Raw genomic sequence first — 26,128 nt, forward strand, 5'->3', positions numbered from 1 at the left:
TCTGTATAGTTGGCAGCAGTGACGCGGCAAGTATTCTTAATTTTTGTGTGTAGATCTGTGTGTTCAATGGGTGTTTTCCCCTCCAGTCTTTAACATTTCCTGTAGTCCAGGCTTAGTGGCAACAAAGTCTTTCATCTTTTGATGTTCTGAACTGTCTTTATTCACCTTCCTTTCTGAAGGACATCTTCACTGCATATAGAATTCCAGGTTGACGGATTTTCTTTTCACGCTTTAGAGGTGTCATTCCATCGCTTTCTGGATTGCATTATTTCTGATGAGAAGTCAGCTATCATTCTTTTTACTCCATATGACCCATCTTTTTTTAGCTGCATTTAAGATTTTTCTCTTTATTGTTGGTTCTCAGTGGTCTGATTACGATCTGCCTTGATGTAATATTCTTTACACTTACCCTGACTAGCCTTTGTTGGGCTTCCAAGACTGGTGGCTTAATATTCTTAATCCTATCTGACATTTTCTTCTCTCCATCACCAAGACTGCAATTACACAAATGTTAGAACACTTGATAGTACACTACACAGGATATACTATTTTCACCCATATTTTCTCTGTGCATCAGTCTGAACAGTTTCTTTTTAAAAATTTTTTTTTTGCCAGAAATCTTTTATTTAAGATAAACAAACTTCCAGCATTTCATAAATACAAATTTAGGAACATAGTGATTCTTCTTACCACACTCCCATCCTCCTTCCTCCTCCCTCTCCTCTTCCCATTCTTATTTTTTACTATTTTCTTTCTTTCTCTCTCTCTCTCTCTCTCTTTTTTTTTTTTTTTTTGACAGGCAGAGTGGACAGTGAGAGACAGAGAGAAAGGTCTTCCTTTTTCCGCTGGTTCACACCCCAATGGCTACTGTGGCCAGTGTGCTGCAGCCAGCGCACCGCGCTGATCCAAAGCCAGGAGCCAGGTGCTTCTCCTGGTCTCCCATGCAGGTGCAGGGCCCAAGGACTTGGGCCATCCTCCACTGCACTCCAAGGCCACAGCAGAGGAGCAACCGGGACAGAATCCGGAGCCCCGACCGGGACTAGAACCTGGTGTGCCGGCGCCTCAGGCGGAGGATTAGCCTATTGAGCTGCGGCGCCGGCCAAAGATCTATTTTCGATTAACTTTATACAAATAAGATTAACCCTATACTAAGTAAATAGTTCAACAAATAGCATGAAAAAAAAAAATGTCCCTCAACCGTCAAGACAAGGGATGTTGAAAGTTATCACATCTCAAAGTGTCAATTTCACTTCTATAGATAACCTTTTAGGTATTTGTCCTATTGGGACTGGCTTATTTCATTAAGTACAATGTTTTCCAGTTGTATCTATTTTATTGCAAATGACAGGATTTGCCTGTTAAGTCCTTTGTCCATTTCTTAACAGGGTTGTTTGTTTTGTAATTGTTGAGTTTCTTGAGCTCTTTAAATATTCTGGATGTTAATCCTTTATCAGTTGCATAATTTGCAAATAATTTCGCCCATTCTGTCAGTTGCCTCTTCACTTTGCTGAGTGCTTCTTTTGCAGTGCAGAAGTTTCTCAATTTGATGTAATCCCATTTGTCAATTTTGGCTTTGATTGCCTGTGTCTCTGGGGTCTTTTCCAAGAACTCTTTGCTATGCCAATGTCTTGCAGAGTTTCCCCAGTGTTCTCCAATAGTTTGATGATATCAGGCCATAGATTTAGGTCTTTAATCCATGTTGAGTGGATTTTTGTGTAAGGTAGGAGTTTTGCTTCATACTTCTGCATGTGGAGATCCAGTCTTCCCAGCACCATTTGTTGAAGAGACGTCCTTGCTCCAGGGACTGATTTTAACTCCTTGGTCAAAGATAAGTTGGGTGTAGATATGTGGATTGATTTCTGGAGTTTCTATTCTGTTCCATTAGTCTATCCACCTGTTTCTGTGCAAGTACCAGGCAGTTTTGATTACAATTGCCCTGTAGTTTGTCTTGAAATCTGGTATTGTGATGCCTCCGGCTTTTTGTTTTATAAGACTGCTTTGGCTATTCAGGGTCTCCTGTGTTTCCATATGAATTTCAGCATTGTTTTTGCTGTATCTGAGAAGAATGTCCTTGGTATTTTGATTGGTATTGCGTTGTAAATTGCTTTCGGCAATGTGGACATTTTGATGATTCTCCCAATCCATGAACATGGGAGATTTTTTCATTTTCTTGTGTCTTCTTCTATGTCTTTCTTTGATATTTTGTAATTCTCATTGCAGAGATCTCTGATGGCCTTGGTTAAATTTATTTGGGTATTTAATTTTGTAGTTATTATGAATGGGATTGATCTTAGAATGAACAGTTTCTACTGTTAAGTCCTAGAGGTCCCACTGGTTGTGGGAGCAGATTCTGAAACGGCTGCTAAAGATCCCAGCTCCTGGCTGGCGCCACGCTCAATAGGCTAATCCTCTGCCTGAGGCGCCAGCACACCAGGTTCTAGTCCTGGTCAGGGCGGCGGATTCTGTCCCAGTTGCTCCTCTTCCAGTCCAGCTCTCTGCTGTGGCTCGGGGAGGCAGTGGAGGATGGCCCAGGTCCTTGGGCCCTGCACCCGCATGGGAGACCAGGAGAAGCACCTGGCTCCTGGCTTTGGATTAGCGCGGTGTGCCGGCCACAGCGCGCTGGCCGCAGCGGCCACTGGGGGGTGAACCACTGGAAGAGGAAGACCTTTCTCTCTGTTTCTCTCACTGTCCACTTTGCCTGTGGAAAAAATAAGATCCCAGCTCCTGATTTTCAAAGGCTTGTCTTGCTTGTGGGTTGGACCCAGTGTCTTGCTTCTAATAACACAGTGAAAGGTCTTGGATGTCATTTCTGAGATCAGGTTACAACACTGTGACGTCCTCCCTGTTAGCACTCTCTCCCTGGCGAGTCAACCGCTATCCTGAGATTGAACTTGGAGATGACTGAGGCCCTGGCTGACATCCAGACTGCAGCCTATGAGAGTCTCTGATCCAGAAAGCCCAGCTAAGCTGTATGGGACTTTTTTTTTTTTTTTAAGACTTATTTATTTATTTGAAAGGCAGAGTTACAGAGCAGCAAAGGCAGAGACAGAGAGAGAGTCTCTCTCATCTGCTGGTTCATGCCCCAAATGGCTGCAATGGCCGGAGCTGGGCCCATCTGAAACTAGGAGCCAGGAGCCTCCTCCCGGTCTCCATGCGAGTGCAGGGGCCTAAGCACTTGGGCCATCTTCCACTGCTTTCCCAGGCCATAACAGAGAGCTGGATCGGAAATGGAGCGGCTAGGACTCAAACCAGCGCCCGTATGGGATGCTGGCCCTGCAGGTGGAGGCTTTACCTGCTGTGCCACAGTGCCGGTTCCTGTGTTAGATTCTTGTCCTACCCAACAGTAAGACAGAAAGTGTTACTGTGCTTTAAGCAACTAAGTTTTGGGGTAATTTGGGATGTGGGTATCCCAACAGGTTATCCCACTGTACCACAATGCCTGACCCTGAGAGACAGACAGACAGACACACACACTCTGGTTCATTCCCCAGATAAGCACAATGGCTAGAACTGACTGGTCTGAACCCAGAAGCTAGGAGCTTCTTTCGAGTCTTCCACATGGGTACAGGGGCCCACACACTTGGGCCATCCTCTGATGCTTTCCCAGGCACATTAGCAGCAAGCTGGATTGGAAGTGGAAGCAGCAGGGACTCAAACCAGCACCTGTATGGGATGCCAGCATCGCAGGTGGCGAGCTTTATCTGCTACGCCACAGAGCCGGTCCCCTAGAACACATTTATAACAGCTATTTTCAAGCACCTGTCTGTTAATTCCATCACACGCGCCACTTGATCGATTTATATGGCAGATTTTCCTGCTTCTTAGCATGCCTAGTTTTTGACTGAGTGCTGGACACCATGAATATTGCATGTTGGAGTATCTGCACTGTGCTGTCTTCCTTCAGAAAATATTCAGCTCTTCATTTGCCAGGCAACTAACTCACTGTGGATCAGTTTGATCCCTTCAAGATTGCCTTAGAAGCTCTGCTTGGGAAGGAGCAGAGGAGTCTTTAACTGGCGGCTAATTTAGCCCTGCTCCTAGGGCACAGCCGTTCTGGAGTCACGACAGAGACCCCGCACGCCCTCTGCCTGGCCAGAGCTCCAGCTTACAGCTCCCCAGTTTTCTCTGAGTTGCCTATAAGGTTCCACCATGGACATGCACAGCTGAATACATGGTGAAAGACAGACAGGGCTCTATCTAGGGTTCTTTCTTAGTGTAGATCCTTCCTATCCATACTCTGTCCTGCGAATTTCTGTGGCATCAGCCACCTACAACTCTTGCCTGTCTCCCAGCTCAGACTCTTATGCCCTCCTTGGGTCACCCTGGAGGAAGGCTGGTGATGGGTTCACTTCATTTGTGTCCTTTCTCTCAGAGGCCATAGTCCTGTCCTGTTTCCCAATGTCTGAAACAGTTTCCTAGTCCTTTATGATAGACTGGCAGCAGTTACCCTGTGTCTGGAAGTTGCAGATGGGACCCTTGTAAGCCATACACATTTGGACTTTAATGAAAACGTGGCTTGGTTTTTCCATGTCTATAAGAATAACTTAAAATCTAAGCACCACATTTATTTATTATGAAAATACAATTTGGAACTTGGCAGGAGGCAAGGAAAAAGACTTTCTCCATCATTTCTCCAACTGAGAAAGCGTTCACACAGAGCTTTTCAGTAGGGAACAGCTCCTGCCTTTATTCTCTTCTCAATTAGGATCTCTTCTGATGTTACCATCAAGAAGAAGGAATTTGAGGAGATGGTAATCAAAATCTATGAAAATGCAAATGTATGCAAATTTTTATTATACCTAGATAACTGTTTTGTTATTATGGGTCCATAAGGCCCAAGTCAACAATTAAGTAAAAACTTAATACCAAGAAGGCTTCTCCCAGGGGGGAAAAAAGTTGATACCCTAGGGATCAGTGATGGCATCCTATATGAGAGCAAGTCCCCACAGCTCTGTTTCTGATCCAGCTCCCTGCTACTGTACCTGGGAAAGCAGCAGATGATGGCCCAATGGCTTGGGTCCCTGCCACCCACTTGGGAGACCAGGATGGAGTTTTGGGATCCTGGTTTTGGCCTTGCAGCCATTTGCAGAATGAGTCAGCAGATGGAAGATCTCTCTCTCTCTCTCCCTCATTTTCTGTCACTTTGCCTGTCAAATAAACAAATGTCTTTCAAAAAAAAAAAAAAAAAAGTTGAGGGGCCAGCGCTGTGGGCTAGCTGGTTAAGAAGCAGCGCTGGCATCCTATGTGGGCACTGGTTTGAGTCCTGGCTGCTCCACTTCCAATCCAGCCCTCTGGTAATGCTCCTAGTAGGCAGCAGAAGAGGGCTCCTGCACCCATGTGGGAGACCTGGATGAAGCTCGTGGCTCCTGGCTTCGGCTTGGCCCAGTCCTGGCCGCTGTGTCTAACCAGGGAGTGAACCAGCAGCTGGAAGATCGCTGTCTCTCCCTTTCTCTCTCTCTCTATCTCTGCTTTTCTTTTTTAGATTTTTATTTATTTATTTATTTGAAAGGCAGAATTACCGTGAGAGGGAGAGAGAGAGAGAGAAAGGTCCTCCTTCTGCTGGTTCACTCCCCAGATGGCTGCAACGACCACAACTGGAGCTGCGCCGATTTGAAGCCAGGAGCCAGGAGCTTCCTCCCGGTCTCCCGCACAGGTGCAGGGGCCCAAGCACTTGGGCCATCTTCTACTGCTTTCCCAGGCCACAACAGAGAGCTGGATTAGAAGAGGAGCAGCTGGGACTAGAACCGGTGTCCATATGGGATGCTGGCGCTGCAGGCGGAGGATCAACCTACTTTGCTGCAGGGCCGGCCCCATACCTCTGCTTTTCAAAAAAATAAATAAATATTTTTAAAAAGGGCAATATCCTAAAAATGTTTTCTACCTGACATCAGTATTCTAATCAACATAAGCAATTCTTCATTATTTATTGATAAGTCTAAATTTACCGATAATGTAAGAAAACTCACTGAGTATCCCAGCAAGGCTGCTTTCCTCAAAGACATCCTTTACATTATGCAAACACGCCCCCAAAGGCACCTCGAGCAACAGTAGGGCCTGATAGTGAGCAGCGGAGGAGCGTTCTTATCGCCTGTCGGGGGCTCACAGCAGGAGCTCCCTCTCCTAAATTCACAGTGCTGACCCTGGCAGACACCACGGCGCCGATACACGGCCCTCCCAGCAGCTACAGAGACAAGCACGTTGGTCCCATCTATCACGCGCTGAGGGGAAATGGCAACAGTAGTTTCAAGACAAGACGTTGGGTCTGCCTTGTCACCACAGCCTTGAGAGGCCTTCCACTGTGCCTCCACATCTCGTGTTCAGGAGCCACAACTTCGCTTGGCTGACTCCAACCTCCAGCAGCGCTCTGCCAGGCTCAGGACGCACAGGTGGAGTTCCAGAGCCATCAGCACTGACGACATCACAGGCTGCTGGGTTTCTGGAGGACGCAACTGGGAGCACAATATGCCCGGTGCAAACGCCAGGCGTCAGCCGGGGGTGACCAGTGCATCAGTGGGATGTGTGGTGGGGCTGGCTGAATTCTCAGGGGCCTGTTCCATGCTATCCAACTCCAGCAAGCTGTGTCCTGCAACAGAGCGGTGCCTGTGTATGTCACAGACCACAGCCCGATGTTACTGGAAACCAAGCTGCATCAGAGAAGCCAAGAGCGGAGCCTGGCGTTAGATGGTGGCGGCTGCCCCTGTTTACAGCTTTCCTCCACCTGGACCCCGGGCACACTCCAGGCCTTTCCCTCCCACACACGTGGAGGAACTGAGGGGGTCCCCTGGTTGCCCACACCCATCTCCCGGCAGCTCCCTTGTTTTGGAGGGAGATGATAAATAAATCAAAATGCACTAAGCAGCGCTTCCACAGGCACTCGCCTCCCCCACTGAACGTGCACCTCATCAATCACACTATTGTCTGCTTGAAAGGAGAACCTTGTAAATGTCGTATCCACTCAGGCCCAAGGAGAGGCGCATCCAAATGCAGCAAGGAGTTTTAATTGGATAGTGTAATTAAACTAAAAAACCCCAGCAGACTCCCTTTGACAGGATAGATGAAGACCCCTTTAATAGGGCTAGGAAACATATCTGTTAAAGGATGAGGCACTGCCTGCTCCTGATTGTGCTCAGGAGTCCTCTTATGAAGAGGCAATTCAATAACTGGGGCATTTAATATGTTAGAATCGGCTGTGTTCTGTAATCAGGCAGTACTTACCGTATTTGATCTGGAACTTAAGAAATAAGTCCTTGTCAGAGAATAAAAACAGAACACAGCTCGCCTACCTAACGTCTGGAGTGCCCACAGCCCCTGGGAGTCGGCTGGACCCTCCTGTGTGACAAGTCCATTGGTGTATACATACAGGGCCTACAGTGCGCCACCACGGCCATGAACTCATACCCACCTGCCTCAGAGCCATGGCTCATTCATCCTGTGGGGTTAACCTCATGTTCTCGGGAAAATCTAAGGAGTACAACAAATTTCTGGGCACCTCCTCCATTAAGAGCTGGAATGCCTGTCATGTCAGAGAGGGAGAGAGGGGAAAAAAGAAGAGAGGAAGAGGCAGATATGGAGGGGGAGAGAGAGAATATTTTTTGCTAGAACTACTCTTATCAAAGGGAGAAAACAACTCGGGTGGTCAGAGGATTCAGTGTGCGGGGCGGGTGTACCCAGGGGACTTTAGCAACAGACCCGAGTCCTTCTGCTTTGTTGGACGGGGTGGGGGTGCACACACAGCCACACACCTGTGCGAGGCCTGCAGGTCCACAAACAAGCTGACACCGAGTGAGTGACAGCAGGGAAGAGCTTTGCATTTGCACAGGGCTCGCCACAGTACTCTCCAGGAGCGTTAGCGTCCCAAGGACAAGGTCGGGCGCCCGGCTGGTAGGGCAGGAGAGCCTCCGAGCTGGGGTTCAGGTGGGCTGAAGAGGCGAGGTTTCAGCCTTCCCCATATCTAGCTTTTCAACAACAGCCGGATGGTTTGCTTTATTTATACAAATCTCAGAGTCAGTTTCCTTGGGTCCTCAGACTGGTTTTTCTAAGGGTGGTGAAGGGTTTTACTTCCCCATAAAGCCTGCTTGGAGCTCTGTTTGCGATCCTTTGAGCGTTCTTAATACTGGTCTTTCATCATGGGTTGATGAGGCCATTAGAACATATAAGTGAATACGTATAATCTATGAAAACTGGATACTGAATTAAACCATCACATACCTTTAGGTTTAAATGAAAACTACATAAAAGCATTTCAGCCATCAATTTGGCTATCACTTCTAGCCAGTATGAATTCTGCTGGAAAAGCTATTTTCGTGCAGATGTGGAATTCAATGGGAAAGACTGACTCGTGTACCAACATCAATCAAAATGTCGACTTCCCTGGCAGCTCTCAACAGTACGGCAGGTTCAAAGGTCACAGGATAAAGAAAAAGCCAAGCTCTGGTTCAGCTCTAATATCTCCTCGGTAGAAGTCCTGCAAAAGTACCCCCTTCTGTATTAGCCTTGCTTTCATTAATCTTCTTGCCATCTTCTTTAACTAGTCATGCAGAACCGCTCGATAGCAAGACGTATAATGGGGAAGGCCCTGTGCCTATTACCGCGTTAACGTTCTCTTAAGCCCCAGTGCAACAATGGAACGGGAAGGCAAAGGAAATGTGCGACTGCAGGGTGCAGCGCAGGCAATTCAATTACAGCCTGCGCTCACCTACGTTCTCCTGACCTATAAAGCACAGGAGGCCTTTGTGTCTAACTGGCTTGGCCATTAAGGTTGCTGAAGATCACAACAATGCTGATCTTTTCTATTTAAGCTAAATCAATGTGGACAAATCATCATTCAGGAGCTTTAATTTAATTAGTAAATTAAATACACTACTTTACGGATCTTGTCAAGTACTTATGAAAAGAAAGATTCATTTAAGTGGGAGGTCACCAACAACCCCAGCTAATTTAAGTCATGGTCTTCTCTAAATCTCATCTCAGGCATCCCGCAGGTTCTAGTCACCAGGGTTTAACAGACTCCTGCAGTTGTGGTTAACCCGCAGCCCTATCTTGTACCCAAACAGTGTCGTGGGCAAAACAAAAGAAAACAAAACACCGCCCCCCCCAACATAACAAGCATCAGCGGAATCTGACTTCCTTTAAATTATACTGTTGCAAGAGAACATAATCAGGTTACCTCTATTATGCTGCTTCCTTAAGATTTTATATTCTCTATACCTAATTGAGATACAGAGCTCTTTTCAGTTATAAAGACGACAGCTACTTTATTAAGGTTTAAATCTGATTTCTTAATGACAGGCTGCTTCCTTTAAAGACTCTAAACCTGCACAACCTGGTTCTGAAGAAACCAGACCTGGCAGGGCTGTGTCTGGTGCCCGCTTCACCGCGAGGTCCCCTGCTTTGTTTCTGAGCCGGAATTCCAGGCTTGCCCCTACAAAGAGAGCCCCTGGCATTGAAGCCGGGGGCTGGACACATCTAGGGGTCGACAACTACTTCTCCAAGGCAGTCTAACCAGGGTAGTTTCTGACGTGCAAACATTTTCCTCTCCTATGTGCTGTACACAAACTTGATCAATGAAAATTAAAATTACTTCTTTTAGAGGTTGGTGACACCTGTCAAAAACAGCAAAAGGTATCCTAAGGATAGGCAAGCCAGGCTGAGAACTCACTGATCTGAATAATAATGGCTGTGTGCTTTTCTTCTTCTTCTTTTAAATCTAGAAAGGCAGAAATTAGTCCTAATTTTCCAGAGCTTGCGAGGCACAGATTTTTCTCAAGGAACTCTTTTAAGAGTCCATATTTCTATGTACTTTTTATTTTTTTGTAAAGGCATGTATCTATTTAGTCATTAAGTTCCAGGTCCTTAAACACTCACGGACACAGCAATAAATCTTGCCTCTGAGGACGGGGCCTGAGAGGCTGAGCGGGAGAAGTGGCGGGCAGGGGCGAGCGAGCACGGCGCCTCTTTATGGAGTGCGGCAGCAGAGGCTGGGCCTTCCTGCGTGCACAAGATCGTAATTATGTGTTTCCCCGCAGCCGTCCTGAAGCCCAGTCCCTCTGCCAAGTCAGCTATTCACACACTTTTGGGATATGGCATCAATTAAACTTGAGTTGTGCTTCTTATGACGACCAAATTAATGGTCTGACAGTGGCTTTCTCAATAAACACTGCAAACTGGCCATATTCGAAGGTTTTAAAAACCGTTTCTTTTCTGTTCAAAATTCTGACAAACATGTCTCAAGTAAGACTAGGGACAACTTCATTATCCTCCCAACACTTACTGTCTTTCTGTAAGGCTGTTTAATAACACGTCTTCTCTGTCTGCACAGCTAAATTATTCTAGTTGGTCACACGTTCCAGTCTTTGGCAAGACACTTGTGTTATGAGAGATAAAAACATGAAAAAGGAAATATATTGCAGAAATCAAAAACCTTATCTACTTCTAGACTCTCTCTCTTTGCTATAATTCATTCAAGAAGGCCCTAAGAATAATTTTTGATGTAAACTCAGCTACAAACATACATCACTATGCTGATAAAAATCACAGGCTAAACTTATGAAATATAGTGACTTTCATTTCTTTAGTGCTGTTAAAATAACTTTTTTCTAAGGTTCAACAGACACAAAAGATAAAAAGGGTTACCATTAATCCTTTAAAAAAGAAAGAGAGAGAGAGAAAGGAAGAAAACGCCGCCACCCCATGGATTAATTCTGTGGTTGGGTGATGGTCTGGGAATGAGCTTTTTAAGATTAAGTCACTGAATTAATTTGATGAAGATGCTGGAAATCCTATGAACACATAGCATCAATCCAGGTCACTTAATACATTTTTGTTTGGGCACTCCACAATATAAATTATGTCAAACGACTCTGGGTTCCTGAATGCTGGCCTCCCTGAGGTTCAGTCTCGAGTCAACACCCACTGAGGACAGCTCTGTCTGCCCTGGGCCAGGGCAGAGGAGACAGAGGCAAGCAGCCCCCGTCAGCTTCGCAGAGAGAGGCACCCCACACAGTAACTATGAGGGGTTTTCAAAAAGCTGTGGAAAATGGACACTATCAAACAACTATGCATGGATTTCAAATTCTTTTACATCAAAATAAACTCATTTTAAAATTTCATTTCTCTACGAGCTCTCTGAAATGCCTCATACAGTGTGTGTGGGGGGGGGGCACAGTTAACAGAGCGAGGCCCACATGGAGCTGGGTTTGAAGTTCGGGGGCTGAGTGTGGGAAGGCGGAAATGTCTGTAAGCCAGAGGGAGGGGCAGGGTGCAGGGTGCACGCCAGGAGGTGGGAAGAGCAGGAGCACGCAACACGAGAATGCATGTTGTTCACCGAGACCAGAGCCAGACTCCGCGTGGGAAACTGCAGGCGACAAGGCCAGAGCATCGGCTGGGCGTCGTCCGCGAAGGCTACGCCCAGGAGCTGAATTTCATTCCCTAAGCCTGTAACTTGCAAGTCTTTCCTTTTTTTTTAAGCAGTAAGACCTTTGCAATCAACAGACTTTCAAAATCCGGTGTCTCTGAAAGGAAAACATACAGTTCCTTTGAAGGGGAGGCCTTATGCCCAATCCTGTCCCACACCCACAGTGACATCCACACATGGCCCTGAGGTCCTCTAAGAACACTCGCACTCCAAGAAACCTGCCTGAAAGCAAAGCTATAGGGAACAGGGCCGTGAGAAATGTTTTATAGGGACAGCAAGCCCGTTTAGGAAAATGCCACAATTTCTAGATCGTGAAGCCACAAAGACAGAAGGAAACCTGTAGGACCCACAGAGAACCATCTGGAACATCTGAAAATAAGACAACAGGCCCTTACTAGACTGTCACCACTGAAACGGGGGGCGTGGTGGGGAGGAGGGGAGGGCCTGCCTGCCCTGCGTCCCCCGTGCGCGGGGACCTGGCTGGGGCTCTCCTCCTCCTCCTGACTGGGCCGCGGGTTTCCTCGGCACTCTTGGTGCCCCTACCTCAGCCCTCCTTGGCACCGTCAGTGGTATGAGCCTGCTTCTCTCCCTGACCTGTCCACTCCAGCTCACCCCTGCGCCTTCCTTTTCAGAGACATGAAGAGTTTGCAGAGCGTTCCTTTTCAAAGCCGCCTCCGTTCTTGGACAGGAAGATGCCAGCAGCGTGACATCTCTATCAGCGGGTAGGCTGGAGTGAGAGGGATTAGGAAGATGAGGTTGAGCCCAGGGTGGAGGGCTCAGCAGTCTTGGGCCAGGCCCACAGCGCAGCAGGTGATCTTCTCACCCGGCATCCTGCGGCTGGTGGCCTCGCTGGGAGGGCGGGGGTGGTGGGAAGAGGGTGAGCACAGCCCTTCTCCTTTCCCTGTGCCCTACAACGTTCCCCCTACTGGCCGAGCTGTAGCCTCGCACAGATCCCACAAAAAATCAGACACCTGCCCAGAGGTGGGGCCCTGAGGCACATGCCTATCTGTAAGCCCTCATGGGCTCAGTGCTCTGGGTGTGCGTGGGAGGCCGTTTAGTCAGTATTATCTATTATAAACACTTGCTGGTCTTCACATTTCTTATTGCCTCGTTTAAGTATGTAATTCCTTATAATAGATTTGTTCTCAAAGTTAGTGGACACTGGAACATAGAGTCCACACTGAGTCCATACTGCAAATTACTGAATTGGAATGTACTGGGGCAGGGGCCACGCGCAAGCGCATTTTAAACAGGCTCCGCAGGTGGCGCTGCAAGTCCTGGAGTTGGAGAACCTCTGTCTGCCAGCCTTCTCCAGGCAACTATGCCCCTGTGTGGTTTACACCCTTCTCCGTGGATGGATTTCCGTGTGATCGATGTGTCCTTTCTGCTCCTTGATAGGACTGGAGTCCTAAAAATGATTAAGTGATTAATCTAAACGCTATACTCAATTACTTAACTGCAAAAATATAATATGCCACAATATACAACCGGACGGATCTACTTTGATAATTTAGGCGGAGGAACGCCAGCCCAGCAGCGCTCGCTCCTGCAGGACCAGGCGGGAGTTTAATTATGAGCTGGTGGGTCATGCAGCTGCCAATAACGTGGGGGTGCTGACACCTCCGTCATGATGGATATCTAAATCCAGCCTTCAGCGCCGTGCGAAATCCCCCAGCTTCGTCCATCTGGTGGGGAACGCAGGCCCAGGTCCGGCTGGACAAGTACCCCGCATGGGAAGGGGAGGGGAACACGAAGTGAAATGCGGGGCTGGCGAGTGCGAATTCCCAGCAGGAACTGCCCTGGTGCCCCCAGACCCCAGGGCGGGGCCTGCTGAGGTCAGGAGCTGGGCTGCGAGGACCGACTAGGAAGAAGGCTCACGTCAGGCTCTGGGCGCCGTAATACAATCCTGTCTGATTAAAAGAAATTTCTGGTAATGAATTAAAGAGACCCAAGGAAAAAAGGACACGGTGGCAATATATTCTGCTGGCACCCAGCACACAGAGGGGAAGAGAGGGGACGAGAGAAAGGAGACATGAATAAAAGGACTACTCACTGGGGCTTTTCTCTTCAGCAAGGTCACAGGCACAGAGCAGGTCAGAATCGATTGAGATGGGTTTCTGCTTAATCCAAAACTTAGTGCTGGCCTTCTGGTTCGTAACGGGGTCTATCTCTACTTTGTCTCCAGAGATACCTGTAAGGCCGAGGGGAGCACAAAAAGAAGCCACGAGAAGTAGAAAGTATAATCATTCGAACTGCTTTATAAATCCTAGATTGGATAACACGAGCTCTTTCTTGGGGTTCTGGGGAGTGCCACAGGCTTTTAAAGACAGACAGAAGGAGCCTCCAAACGGCATGGAGGAGTGGCACAGTCTGGTTTCTCGGGTGGGAAGAGGGGCGACTCTGAGCTCCGTGGACAGATAGTAAGAGCCACATCTTCTTCAATAGAACAGACACAACACAGAATTCACCCACATACTGTCCTGACCTCCATACTGTCATGGAATCAATTATAACACAAGGTCATTTAAAACAGTGCTGATCAGTGTTCCTGTCTCCGGAAGATCTGGGGTGCAGAGATGAATCGGTTACACTACCTACACCTATACAGCGAGGCGACCACCAGGGAGGCTCGGATCCAGGAAGGCTTTACACATTAAAAACAGGAAAAAAACAACCTGGTCTCTCCTTCCGTGATAGTAAATAATTACCCAAGCTACATTTAAAGGAAGTCACAGGAGGATCAAAGTCACAGGAGGATGTTCTTTACACACAGCCTTCCAAGTTCAAGTCTTGGAGCCTGGCTTCAGGCTGAGAGGTCGATGCTTGTCTGCTAGGGGGAGACTCAGCACCGGGTGGGAGCTCCATGCAACAAAGGTCTTAGAACAGGAACCCAGAGCGCAAGATGCTGGCACTTCCAGCCTCACTTTCAGAGCCTTGGAAGCTGCAACACGCTGTACAAAGGCTGGGAACAAAGGTGACACCCGGCTCGGCAGGTGTCCCCTGGGGTACACGCGGAAGCGCACAGCAGAGGCTCTCCCAGTACGGCAGAGGCGCACGCGCTCCACCTGGCACACATGACCGAGGCTAAATGCATGGTTTTTCTTCACTCACTGAAAATTGAGGAATTTGTTCATGAAGTGAGACAAAAGCCTTTAATATACCTTCTACAGTGGGCCCCATATGGAATCTTAGAAGTAATTAATTTTAGGCCACAGTTTAAAGGGCAGGGTCAAAGGGATTAAAAAGCAAAATGAAGTAAACATATAGGAAATAATTAAGATAATCAAATGCACATTCTGCAACAGAAAAGACAACTAAAGTTAACAGAACTCATCCTACGGGTCACACTTAGAAATCTCTGGACAAAATTTGAGAAAATGTAGCAAGCTGAAAGAAGCAGCAAATAAAACAAACGGCTCAATTAAAACCCCCCAAGCCCTAAAACCAACACACACACACAAATCACAGGCTGACAAGAAACTTAAAAGACAACACACACAAACAGAATCCTGATGGGTTCGTGTGCCACACACTCCAATTGTATTCTATGACAAGGCCCCCGTGCCAGTTAGACAAAGGCAGGAGACTGCAGAGCCAGACTACAGGAGGGAGCCCTCCGCTGTCTCCAGGAGACAAAGCAGTGATGGTTGCTTAGCCCCGGCTGTGACTGTGTGGTCTTTGGTAAAGATGAACAACTGGTATTTTCTAATTAATCAGACACTGGGTCTTGTCGTCAGATATTTTCCAGGAACATCATATTTCAATTAGGTACAATGTCCCAAGTCTGAGTGACTCTACATCCCAGGTCTAGATGATTTCAGGAGGGCAAGAATGTTGCTGGCGATCGATTTTATTACATTTCACTTCAAATAGATTATGACCACCCACTTACACTCTTGCCTCCAATTTGGTCATTAATTGTTAAAGATCTGGACACTTCCATAGTTGCCGGAAAGAAGGAAAGTACTTAAGCCATGGTTGTTAGTGGCGTGTGTGTGTGTGTGTGTGTGTGTGTTCCTTATTCTGCTTCTTATTTTGACATTTATAAAAGTCAAAATGAACAGAGCAAAATAAATGTGCATATCTCTCATGTGGAAATAAACCCTGCCCCGCATTCCGTTCTCAGAAGGAGAGGGGAAAAAAAATCATCACCAGAGACACGGTTTTAAAATTTTGTTCTATGGCCCTGCAACTCCTAAAGCCGTAGTCAGTCAATATTGTTAATGTACCTTGTTAATTTGATAGGATTTGTCAGGTAACTCCACTGGAAAATTATATAAAACTGTTCCAGATGAAAAGATGATAGTGACATGAATTAAAGTGATAGAACAATAGTGGAATATAAACCAGAAATGACACCCAAAGTGGCTGTTGATTTATTGCCATACTGAGTTTGGTTCTGGGCTCCCATGTATATTAGTGCTACAAATCTGGGTCCATTTAGCAGAGGGATGCTCATACATACATCACCAGCTCCTGCTCCAAGCCAAGGTCACTCCCCATTGCATCAATCTTTTCAACAGAGCCTACTCACAAAGCAGGACTTTCGTAACCATCTCAGATGTAACAGACTCTCGTCCTCTTTCATCTTTCTTTTATCATGTAAAGTACACTTTAACTTCTATTATTTTTATCTGCAAATTGTTACAGTACAGTTCATCCATTACGGGCTGTATCTTGGCATCAGTCGCCTAAGCTCTGCACAGCCACAAGAACATTTTCCCAATGACGCCCTTTCCTGGGGAGACGGTGCAGGCGCTGTTCACAGAGGGGAACCCTAAGACTGGGGCTTGGGATGAAGACGTGGAAGATGGCTGCAGTAGGTTCAAGATGGGCAGACAGGTGGAACACCATTTAAACAAGTGGTGTGTTCCAAAAAGTTGTGTGTAAATCAGATTTTTTTCTGACTTGAATCACATTTTCCTACCGACTTCTAGTCCCGGAGATCCTTTATCTTCATTTTGGATTGATCTGTAATTGGCAGGGGCTCCCAACACTTCAGGTTTAAGTTTCTCTGCCCTGTAGGCTTTCAGTCAAGTAGTTAATGATCTGTAAAACACTTGCCTGCCTAGAGGAGTCACTATTTAAAGGAACCTGTAGGGGAAGCTTTCCTGATGGAAGAAAATCCTTTCATACATTAAATAATCTCACCCAGAGAGGTGCGTGAGTCTCAGCTCTTTAAAGCAGAGCCCGCGGCCCCGCAGGACCCTTCTTGTTCCTGCTGGACACGCATCACCTTCTGCTACCAGTTGGGGAGGGCCTGAGGCAGCCCACGGGAGCAGCTCAGTTCCGGAGCACCCAGGCCCCACTGCTGAAAACAGCCTGCAGGGTGCCGCAGGCCACAGACAGACCTCTTCTGTCTCCTGCCGGGGAGTCCTAGGTCTCCCTGGTTGGGAGAAGGAGCAGGTGTGGCACACGGAGCCCAGGCCAGGGACAGGGTGCTGGGGGTGCGGTGTGATAGGGCTGAGCATGTTAAAGACGGCAGGCAAACGCCGAGATGAGATGTGTGCTGTGGAAGCCGGCTGGCGGGAGCAGCGTGACTGGGACCCACTTGTCACTGCTGCTTCTCAGCTGCCAAGGGGAGGGGATGGATGTCCCCTGGTGACACGGATACTGCGAGATGAGGACTGCAGAACGCGTGTTCCCTGTGGGCTATTTTCACAGGGTCGAGGTTGAGGGAAAGAGCGCGGGCGCGATGCCAGCAGGCTCACCGCTGCTCCTGTTTCAGCAGGCGCTGGCGCCTGCAGTCACGTGGTGCAGCCTTCTCGGCAGAGCCCGCAGCCATGCTGCCCATCGTCCCCACTCAGGGTCGACAGCGGCAACACAACAGCCGACGGGAACTGGTAGCTACTTCCCAGGAGCAAGTCCGCAACCTCGTGAGCCTGGCCACTGGTCCCTGCTGTTTCACAGACAAAGACACGGAAATAAAGGGAGGTGGAACAACTTGCCCAGGATTTCCCAGCTCATCAGTGGCAAAGCTGGGATCTGAACCCGGCAAGTTGGGATCCAGAATCTGAACTCTCAGGACCTGAGCTGGGTGTTCCGTATAGCCTGGCCTAGGAGGGAAAGGTGCTACTCCAAGGTCGGGGAGCTTTTGAGTGGAAAAGCCACTTTCCAAACCCAGGGTTGTCGGGTTCCCACTGCTCTGCACGTCTCAAGGAGGTAAGACGAACTCCGCTGAAGGAATCGTCATTCTTCAAGAATAAACGTGCAAACATGCCAATAAATGCACTTGTCTGTTTCTGTTCATACATGGCAGACTGAGGCATGAAATCCAACCAGTGTTGTTTTTTAAAAAGATCTACTTATTTATTTGAAAAGTAGAGGGAGGGGAGGAGGGAGAGAAGGAGGAAGGGAGAGAGGAGGAGGCAAAGAGAACGACAGGGCAGGGGGGATTTCCATCCGCTGATCCACTCCCCAAATGGCTGCAACGGCCAGGGCTGGGCCAGGCTGAAGCCAGGAGCCGGGAACTCCACCCTGGTCTCCCACATGGGTGGCAGAGGCCCATCTCCACTGCCTTCTCAGGCGCATTAGCAGGAAGCTGGAGCAGAAGCGGAGTAGCTGGGACTCAAACCAGCACTCCGATTCGGGATGCTGGTGTCAAGTGGTAGCTTAACCTGTTGGGCAACAATGCTGGCCCCAGTACTCTTGGTTTTTTTTTTTTTTTTTTTTTTTTTAAATCTTTTGACAGGCAGAGTGGACAGTGAGAGAGAGAGACAGAGAGAAAGGTCTTCCTTTGCCATTGGTTCACCCTCCAATGGCTGCCACGGCCGGCGTGCTGCGACCGGCGCACCGCACTGATCCGATGGCAGGAGCCAGGTACTTATCCTGGTCTCCCATGGGGTGCAGGGCCCAAGTACTTGGACCATCCTCCACTGTACTCCCTGGCCACAGCAGAGAGCTGGCCTGGAAGAGGGGCAACCGGGACAGAATCCGGTGCCCCGACCAGGACTAGAACCCGGTGTGCCGGCGCCGCAAGGCAGAGGATTAGCCTAGTGAGCGGCGGCAACAGCCCACTCTTGTTTTTGACCTCGAGTAGTTTTGATTTCCTTGGCTAAAGTTTTTTGTAAAGTTACTCAACTTTACACAAAGGGGCATTCCTTTAAGAGTCACTTAGGAACTACTTTAACTATTTCATGTTATAAAATGTATTCCCAAGGAAATAAAGGCAGTGGGCTTTTATTAAGATTACATTTCTTGGGGCAGGTGTTGTGGCACTGCTATGACACCCGTATCTCATATCGGAGTGTCAGTTCACGTTCAGATTATTCTATTTATGATCCAGCTTCCTGCTGATGCATGCTGGGAGGCAGAGGATGATGGCTCAAGTGCTTGGGCCCCTGTCGCCAGGTGGAAGACCTGGACAGAGTTCCTGGCTCCTGACTCAGGCCTGGCCCAACCTTGGCTGTTGCAGGTATCTGAGGAATGAACCAGTGATGGGAGATCTTTCCTCCCCTGTAGCTCTGCCTTTCCAGTATACAAAAATAAACATTAAAGTTTATATTTCTCCTATTTAAATGGCCAACAATAGTGGAATAGTTCATCCAAGTGGGATGAAATACACGGTCATGATGAGTTTTGACTGGGAAAAATTCTTAGAATACAACACAAGTGAAAAGGACAGGAAAAATATCTATAGAAAAGAGGTCAAAAAAGGAAATGCACCCGCCTGGAAAAGCAGTCACCTCTGGATGTGGGGTCACATCCTTTCCTTTCCTGTATTATTCCAAAATAAGTTTCACCCACAATACTCACAAATGTCATTTTAGAAGCTGACTTTTTTCCCTGGTTTTCACCTGGGAACTCAACACTTTTTCTCAGCTTGTACTGAGAGGAGGAATGAGGACGCCGAGTTCTGAGACTGGCATCACGGACGTGACCCTAAATGGAAGAGCGCCTCCACCCGGCAGCTCTCAAGAGCCCCAGCGGTGCAGCTGCCAGGAAGGCCTTCCAGGCCCTGCGTTCTCTCCACGTCCCAGCCACTCTAGTCGTGGCGGGAGAAGAGAGCCCTGGGCCTGCCTGGAGTGGCCAGGGTCAGCCTTTCCCTCGGAAACAAGGGAGGCCATTTGTCTCCTTTGCCAGCTCTCCTCCCTACCCACTTATCCACAGCCATCTGTCATGACCTTTTCATGCTTCCACTTCTGACAGCTTCCAGATACAGTGAGTCAAACTTCACTGGAAGCAAACTATCACACCAACTGTCAGAGGCAGAAAACACCGCCTGATTGCTGTCCTACATCAACGCCAGCGTATAAATCCTCTCCTAACAAGACAGCTCCAAATAAACAAAAACACAACTGTAATGTCTACACAACTCTCCGTGGAAACTATTAGTCCAGGGCTGCAGCGTCATCACAGGGAGGCCCCGGCAGTGTGAGCTGACCACAGCATTTCCATAAAAGGAGATCAGCACCGTCTGCCGTCCCTGGCTACTCTGGGCAGCCCCTGTGCTAGACCCTTTCACCAATCAGCCCACTTCCTATTCAGAGGTGGGGTGCAGAGAAGGCAGACGTCCTGGGTCCAAGCACCAAGGTTCCTGCTTCCTAACTTCCTAACTCTGTGACCACGGCACGTTGCTGTAAAATGCAGATGGTGGTAATATTTACCTCAGGGGCTCAGTCTAGGGATCAAGTAAAATAAAGCATGGAGCAGTGCCTGGTATGTGCTCATGGCTAGCACTGCTACTTCTACTGAATCTAGGATTATCAGGAGCCAGGCATTGGGCCCAGGGCTGTGAGTCAGGGCTGGGGAGATCAGCCAGCCACAGGAGGGCAGTGGAAAAAAGGTCCTAGGCCTGGGTATGAGAATTCTCGCTGATACCTGCTCTCCATCCCGGTCTAGGAATCTCAAGACACAGAACAACTGCCCAGCTGGGGAGGCCGATGCTCTCATCCCAGGAATCCTGCTCTTAACCTCCCATCACCAAGTGTCACTGGCATGTCTCCTCCCCACACCCTCTAAGAATTTGTCATCAGGAAGTTGTTTTTAGATATGGAGTGTGAATTATCTGTGCTAAAGACTCCCTATCCTATAAGGTCTGTAGGTCATTAACTTGCAGACCTCAGTTTTGCTGGGCCATTCCCACTAACGTCATCTGGCAAAGTTACCTTTCCCTTGCTGGGGGGGTGGGGGGGGTGGTAGTGCTGAGTTTTCTACTTCGTAAAAGGAGGGTAACAACCGTTCCAGCTCCCAAAAGGTCATGAAGACGAACTGGCCCAAGCACATACAAGCTTAGCTTGTGGTGGCACAGAAAAAGAGACCCATCAATTACTACTCAGGTTATCAGTGAAGATGGGCCTCAGAAGCTGAAACGTCAAGACAGCCAACCACAAGGCTGAGCCGGAGCCCGGGGCCAGCTGTGTCTAGCATGTGTCCAGCCTGCCTGCTGTTTCCTATTGTCCCAGAGGACAAGCCTTGACTCTCAGGGGGCACACCTTCCCCTAAGGCACATTTAAAATATCCCTCCAGGAAGTTATAACAACATGTTGGCAAAAATCAAAGCATTTAATGGTCCATGTTCTTAGTGTGTTTCTCGAGTTATTGTTTATTTGCTTTGATATTATGAGCTTGGTTCAGTCATCAATTTCCTACAACTCTGAATCTAAGACTGCAAAAGCCCCACCGTTGTTAAATCCTGGAGTAGCTTTTTATACAAGCCTACAATCCTCTTGTCTTCAGGCTACCTAGAGCCTCTGAAAGCCCGGAAGAGCCCCCGGGGATTGGCACTGAACAACTCTTTGCCAGAGTGGATTTTGCTGAATATGTACCACCAATCGATAGCATCCACAGGGCGTCAGGGAAGTCTGTGGAACTCGACTGAATTTACGTGCAGGATCAGACACACAGGCTGCTGGGCTTAATGAGACCTCAGAGATCACCTGCTCTGGGGCGCGCATTCTCCTTATGAAGAAATTGCGACTCAGGGCTGGGACACGACCTGTGTGATGTCACCCATTAACAACAGAGCTGCAGTCATAACTCACAGCTCCACGCCACCAGGCCACGCCGAGACAGGGCAGCTCTCCTGCCTCGCCAAGTGATTCTGTGTATACTGCGGGCGGATTCACACGGATCGAACGCAGAACAGGATAAAACACACCGCTTTCACCACTGCGGCAGGTATCCAACACAGATGACAACATTGTTTTGTGGGTGACAACTGAAATGAAATCCTGGAGAACCTTACTTTCTTGAGATCATGTCGGGTGTTGGGCCCTAGGGTCACTGGTTCCACCCAAGGGGTTAACTGTTCGAAACCAGGTGGGAACCACAGCTCAGAGCTGCCAGATCCATCATGTGGCAAGTAAAAGACTTGGTGACAAGTGTGGGTGCAGCTGTCCAGACTGCTACCTTTGGCATACAAACTACCAGGTGGCCCAGACATGCACAGCAGCACTGCGCGCAGGGCTTGGTGCCAGGGCAGAGCTCACTCAACGGGACCCGGACTGCTGACTCCCAGCAATGCCCGTCTCTGGATGAAGGCTAAGTTCGTTCTGTAGAAAAGCAGTTTCAAAGATTCTGTTTTGGGGCAGATCACCAAACTGAACACCTTCTTGGCAAATGGATACTTCAGGTGAGCTTAAGATCCCAGCTCAGCAGTATTGCTGTTCCCTAAGAGAACTCCTAATAGTGTTTGTTGAGCAGGCAAATCCTGACCCCTCTGTTCGGGGCCTACGCTGCTGGAGCCCAGGTGCCACAGGGGGGTGTTGGGCAGGAAGGTGGACATTAGCCACTGTGTAAAAGGGGCTGAAGGGGAAACACAAGGTCACACGGGAAGGAACGTAGCAGCCTTAGAAGCGTGCTTTGGAGGTAGCCTGCTGTTTACACATGCAAGGTCCTGCCTGTGTCTCATTACCTTGATGGGGAGAGGGGATTCAAGAGAATCCTCCTGGGCCACCACCAGGGGGGCTACCTGGTCTGATCGCACTGTGCAGTGACGCCTTGGGAGGAATCTCATGTCTCAGAGTTTGTCGTTCGCTCAGCAGCATCCCAGAAGAAGGGGGGGGGGGGGGAGAAAGCACGGGAAGAAGTGGAGTGCACACCACAGAAGCCTCGGCCTGAGTTCACACTGGGCCTGAGCTCCTTGCGGGGAGGCACACCCGGCCTGTCGGGGGCACCGCTTCCTTGAACTTCACTGGCTTGCTTACCACATGCATCTCATGTCTGAAAGTCTTTTCTTACGGGGTGACAAGAACTCTACTCCAGCCATCTCTGGTAACAGCGGAAGTGATAACACAGAATGCAGAAGGCTGGATGAGAGCCAGGCGTATGGAGCAGGAGGTGAGGCCACCACTTGGAACACCTACATCCTGTATCAGAGTGCTTGGTTCGAGTCCAGGACATTCTGCTTCCAATCCAGCTTCCTGCTGATGTGCTGGGGAGGCAGCAGAGGATGGCTGGAGTGCTCGGGTCCCTGCACCCCCGTGGAAGAACTGCATGGAGTTTCCAGCCCCTGGCCCCTAGTCCACACCTATCTGTTATAGCCATCTGAGGAGTGAACTAGCAGACAGGGAAGAGAGGTCTTTCTCTCTCTCTTTTGCTCTGCCTTTCAAATAAATACAAAGTTGATGGAAAATGTAATCAAAAGAGAAGTTTATTAAAAAGAAAGAGAAAGAAAGAAAGAAAGAAAGAAAGAAAGGAAGAGAAAGAAAGAAAGAAAGAAAGAAAGAAAGAAAGAAAGAAAGAAAGAAAGAAAGAAAGAGAGAAAGAAAGAAAGAGAGAAAGAACGAGAGAAAGCCGCTAGAGTTGCTGACACTCCTAGCTGGGGTCCCCTCGTCCAGTCACTGCATTAAGCACGAAGTGACGGAATGATTTTTTTTTTTTTTTTTTTTTTTGACAGGCAGAGTGGACGGTGAGAGAGAGAGACAGAGAGAAAGGTCTTCCTTTGCCGTTGGTTCACCCTCCAATGGCCGCCGCGGCCAGTGTGCTGCGGCCAGCGCACCACGCTGATCCGATGGCAGGAGCCAGGTGCTTATCCTGGTCTCCCATGGGATGCAGGGCCCAAGCACTTGGGTCATCCTCCACTGCACTCCCTGGCCACAGCAGAGAGCTGGCCTGGAAGAGGGTCAGCCCCGACTGGGACTAGAACCCGGTGTGCCGGCGCCGCAAGGCAGAGGATTAGCCTAGTGAGCCACGGCGCCAGCCAACGGAATGATTTTCTTTCGGCAGCACTGGTAGTAGGTATCCGTCCTGCTCTCTCACACAACTGTCAGCATTAAAGTCAGCTCTGAGTTCTGGGTGCATAGTAGGGGCAAAACAACCATTCAGCTCCAGGACTGTCATCCTGGAATTACCGGATGGCCCCGGGCTCCTGGAGTTGAACATGATGCATGTTTCCTTGTGCTCACTTCCCTGCTTTGGAATGGAGAGTGCTACCTCCTCAGAGTTCCATGAGAAAATGAAATCTAAACACGGAAGGAAGACCAACCCCTTCCTCAGAACATGAATTTCCTGCGTATGTGACTACCTGAGCTGTGTTCCACAGCCACCCAGAACTGCGGCCATGGTCAGAATGAGCCTGTGCAGCCACAAAGCCCAGGCCACGGCGGCTTGTTTTCGGTCCCTTGGCCTCACAGCCCCATGCTGTCAACCACGTTCTTGGGTTTGATGTTATATATTAAACAACAACCCTGTGACAAAGTCTTCCTTTGAGCACTGGCTTGTAGTTATTGACCAGGGGGTTAAACAACCACTGCGGTGCGACGGGGGACAAATTAAGCAGGGAAGGCAATGGATGGCAAATGCGCTGCTTCTCATCACATTCAGGCCCAGGGCACACATCTTCAGTCAATCACAGGGTTCCCTTCTGTTACTGCAGACACATCTCTTTTTTTTTATTTTTCAAAGATTTATTTATTTATTCAAAAGGCAGAGTAACAGAGAGAGTGGCAGAGACAGAGAGGTCTTCCATCTGCCAGTTCACTCCCCAAATGGCTGCAGTGGCTGAAGTTGGGCTGGTCCAAAACCAGGAGCCTCTTCTGGGTCTCCCACGTGGGTGCAGGGGACCAAAGACCTGGCCCATCCTCCACTGCTTTCCCAGGCACATCAGCAGGGAGCTGTGTCAGAAGTGGAGCAGCTGGAACTTGAACTGGTGCCCACATGGGATGCCGATGCTACCCGCTACGCCACAGCGCCGGCCCAGCCACAGACACATCTCAAGATGCCATCTCAGCATAACGCTCCGGGCAATCACTACGAACTTGACCGGAGTCGGTTTATGAGATGAAACCTTCCCTAAGATATGTGGCACTGCACTTGACACTGCTGATAAACACCTGCTATGGAAGGTACGTATGGAAGGAACGTAGCAGCCTTAGATGCTATGATCACAAGCATAATGACTGGACTGTTCTATGAAGAGATAACAGAGGTAACCTGGAACCTTCTGGTAGAAGCTATTTATATCCTTTCTCTATCCACCCAACAGAGAATCTGTAGATTCTACAGAGAATTATTACTGAGAAATTATGACACAGGTGGAACGCATGGATATGTTCAGTAACCTGTTCCTTGGGTAAATGGGGAGGGTCTACACTGACACATGACAGGGCACAACAGTCACATTACTTCCCAGCCTAAGACCTTGTTGGGAAAACCAGGCTGACCTGCCCAGGAAGTAAAAACGAGCTTGGACAAAGAGATAAGGATGAGAAAGTCCTCTGGATACTGAGAGGTTGCATTTTCCAAACACCACAATTAAGAAGAGACTCAGAGCCAGCAGGTCTGGGGCGAGGCCAGGAGCTCGGCGACTCTGACATGTGGTCAGGTTGCAAGTCCTCTTTAAGGTGCCATACAAATGAGAGGTGACACTGTGGTGATGTCTTGTCCCTCTTGGCCTTGTTCCTTGCATAGGCTTCTGTGCAGCCTCTGAGCTGGTGCATCGTAATCCAGCTTCTGCCAGCCAGTCAACCCCTACTCATAGCACGTTATGGGTGCCTCTATCAAGGCTGGCATTCATCACCTGACCCTTTTTAGTCTCAGTGTTCCCCCAAAATACTTCTCTGTACTAGCTTTGGTACATTAGGGTAGCACCCCTTCTCTGAAGTCATCAGACACAAAGGATTGGGCATATGGGAGATCAAGCTAATGAAGATAATTTCAACGTGGTGTAAGCTCAAGCTGGGTTACACCTAAAGGACATATGGACTTTTAGGCCCAACCCAGAGGGGAAGGAGACAAGAAGAGAGATTCCAAGAATGTTTACAGAAATAGAGGAGTGGTTAGGCATGCCAGTTTTGTATGGCAAGTTTTCAGTCAGGAAAGCAGGGGTGGCAAACACAGATTTCAATTTGAAAACTAAACTGTTCAGTTGGTAGGGGCTGCTTCTAGCACTGTGTTGGAGAAAGGACTGAGGTTAGGTCTTGGCTCAGAGGGAGGAAGTGCAGCGAGTGATGGGCAATGTTTAAAGAAGAGTGGAGGAGGAAGGTGAACTGTCTGTGCTGTGCTGGTTTCCAGCTCCAGAGCCAGGGCAGGGAGGAGAGAGAGGCGTGGGCACCAGCTCTGAACTAGTCAGCGAGGAGTAACCAGCTCCGTGGTGAAGGTGAGTACTGACTGGGATGTCTGTGGCGGCACGGACTGGGTTTGGCATCTGAGTTTGGGTACCCTACTGAAACTCCTGATGGCTAAGGGGTGGGAAAAGACTGAGTACTTATTAAACAACAGCTACGTGCCAGTATGCACTACACCCAATGTTATCTCAGGAACTTCTCCAAGCTT

The 26,128-nt window shown here is 48.6% G+C and overlaps 1 protein-coding gene across 9 annotated transcripts in view; it reads right to left on the reverse strand.

Moving 5' to 3' along the window:
- The window catches only part of MAPKAP1 (MAPK associated protein 1), a 259,514-nt gene that overhangs the window by 15,833 nt on the left and 217,553 nt on the right, over positions 1-26,128 (reverse strand). For 8 of the 9 annotated variants that reach the window (XM_017350085.3, XM_017350084.3, XM_002720432.5 and 5 more), the window contains one exon: positions 13,467-13,604. The exons of the other annotated variant lie outside the window; for it this stretch is intronic. In XM_017350085.3, coding sequence (XP_017205574.1) covers positions 13,467-13,604 — 138 coding nt within the window. The remainder of the gene's footprint in view (positions 1-13,466; positions 13,605-26,128) is intronic. 9 annotated transcript variants of the gene reach the window in all.

The sequence above is a fragment of the Oryctolagus cuniculus genome, chromosome 1 (assembly GCF_964237555.1).
Source record: "Oryctolagus cuniculus chromosome 1, mOryCun1.1, whole genome shotgun sequence".
NCBI lineage: Eukaryota > Metazoa > Chordata > Mammalia > Lagomorpha > Leporidae > Oryctolagus > Oryctolagus cuniculus.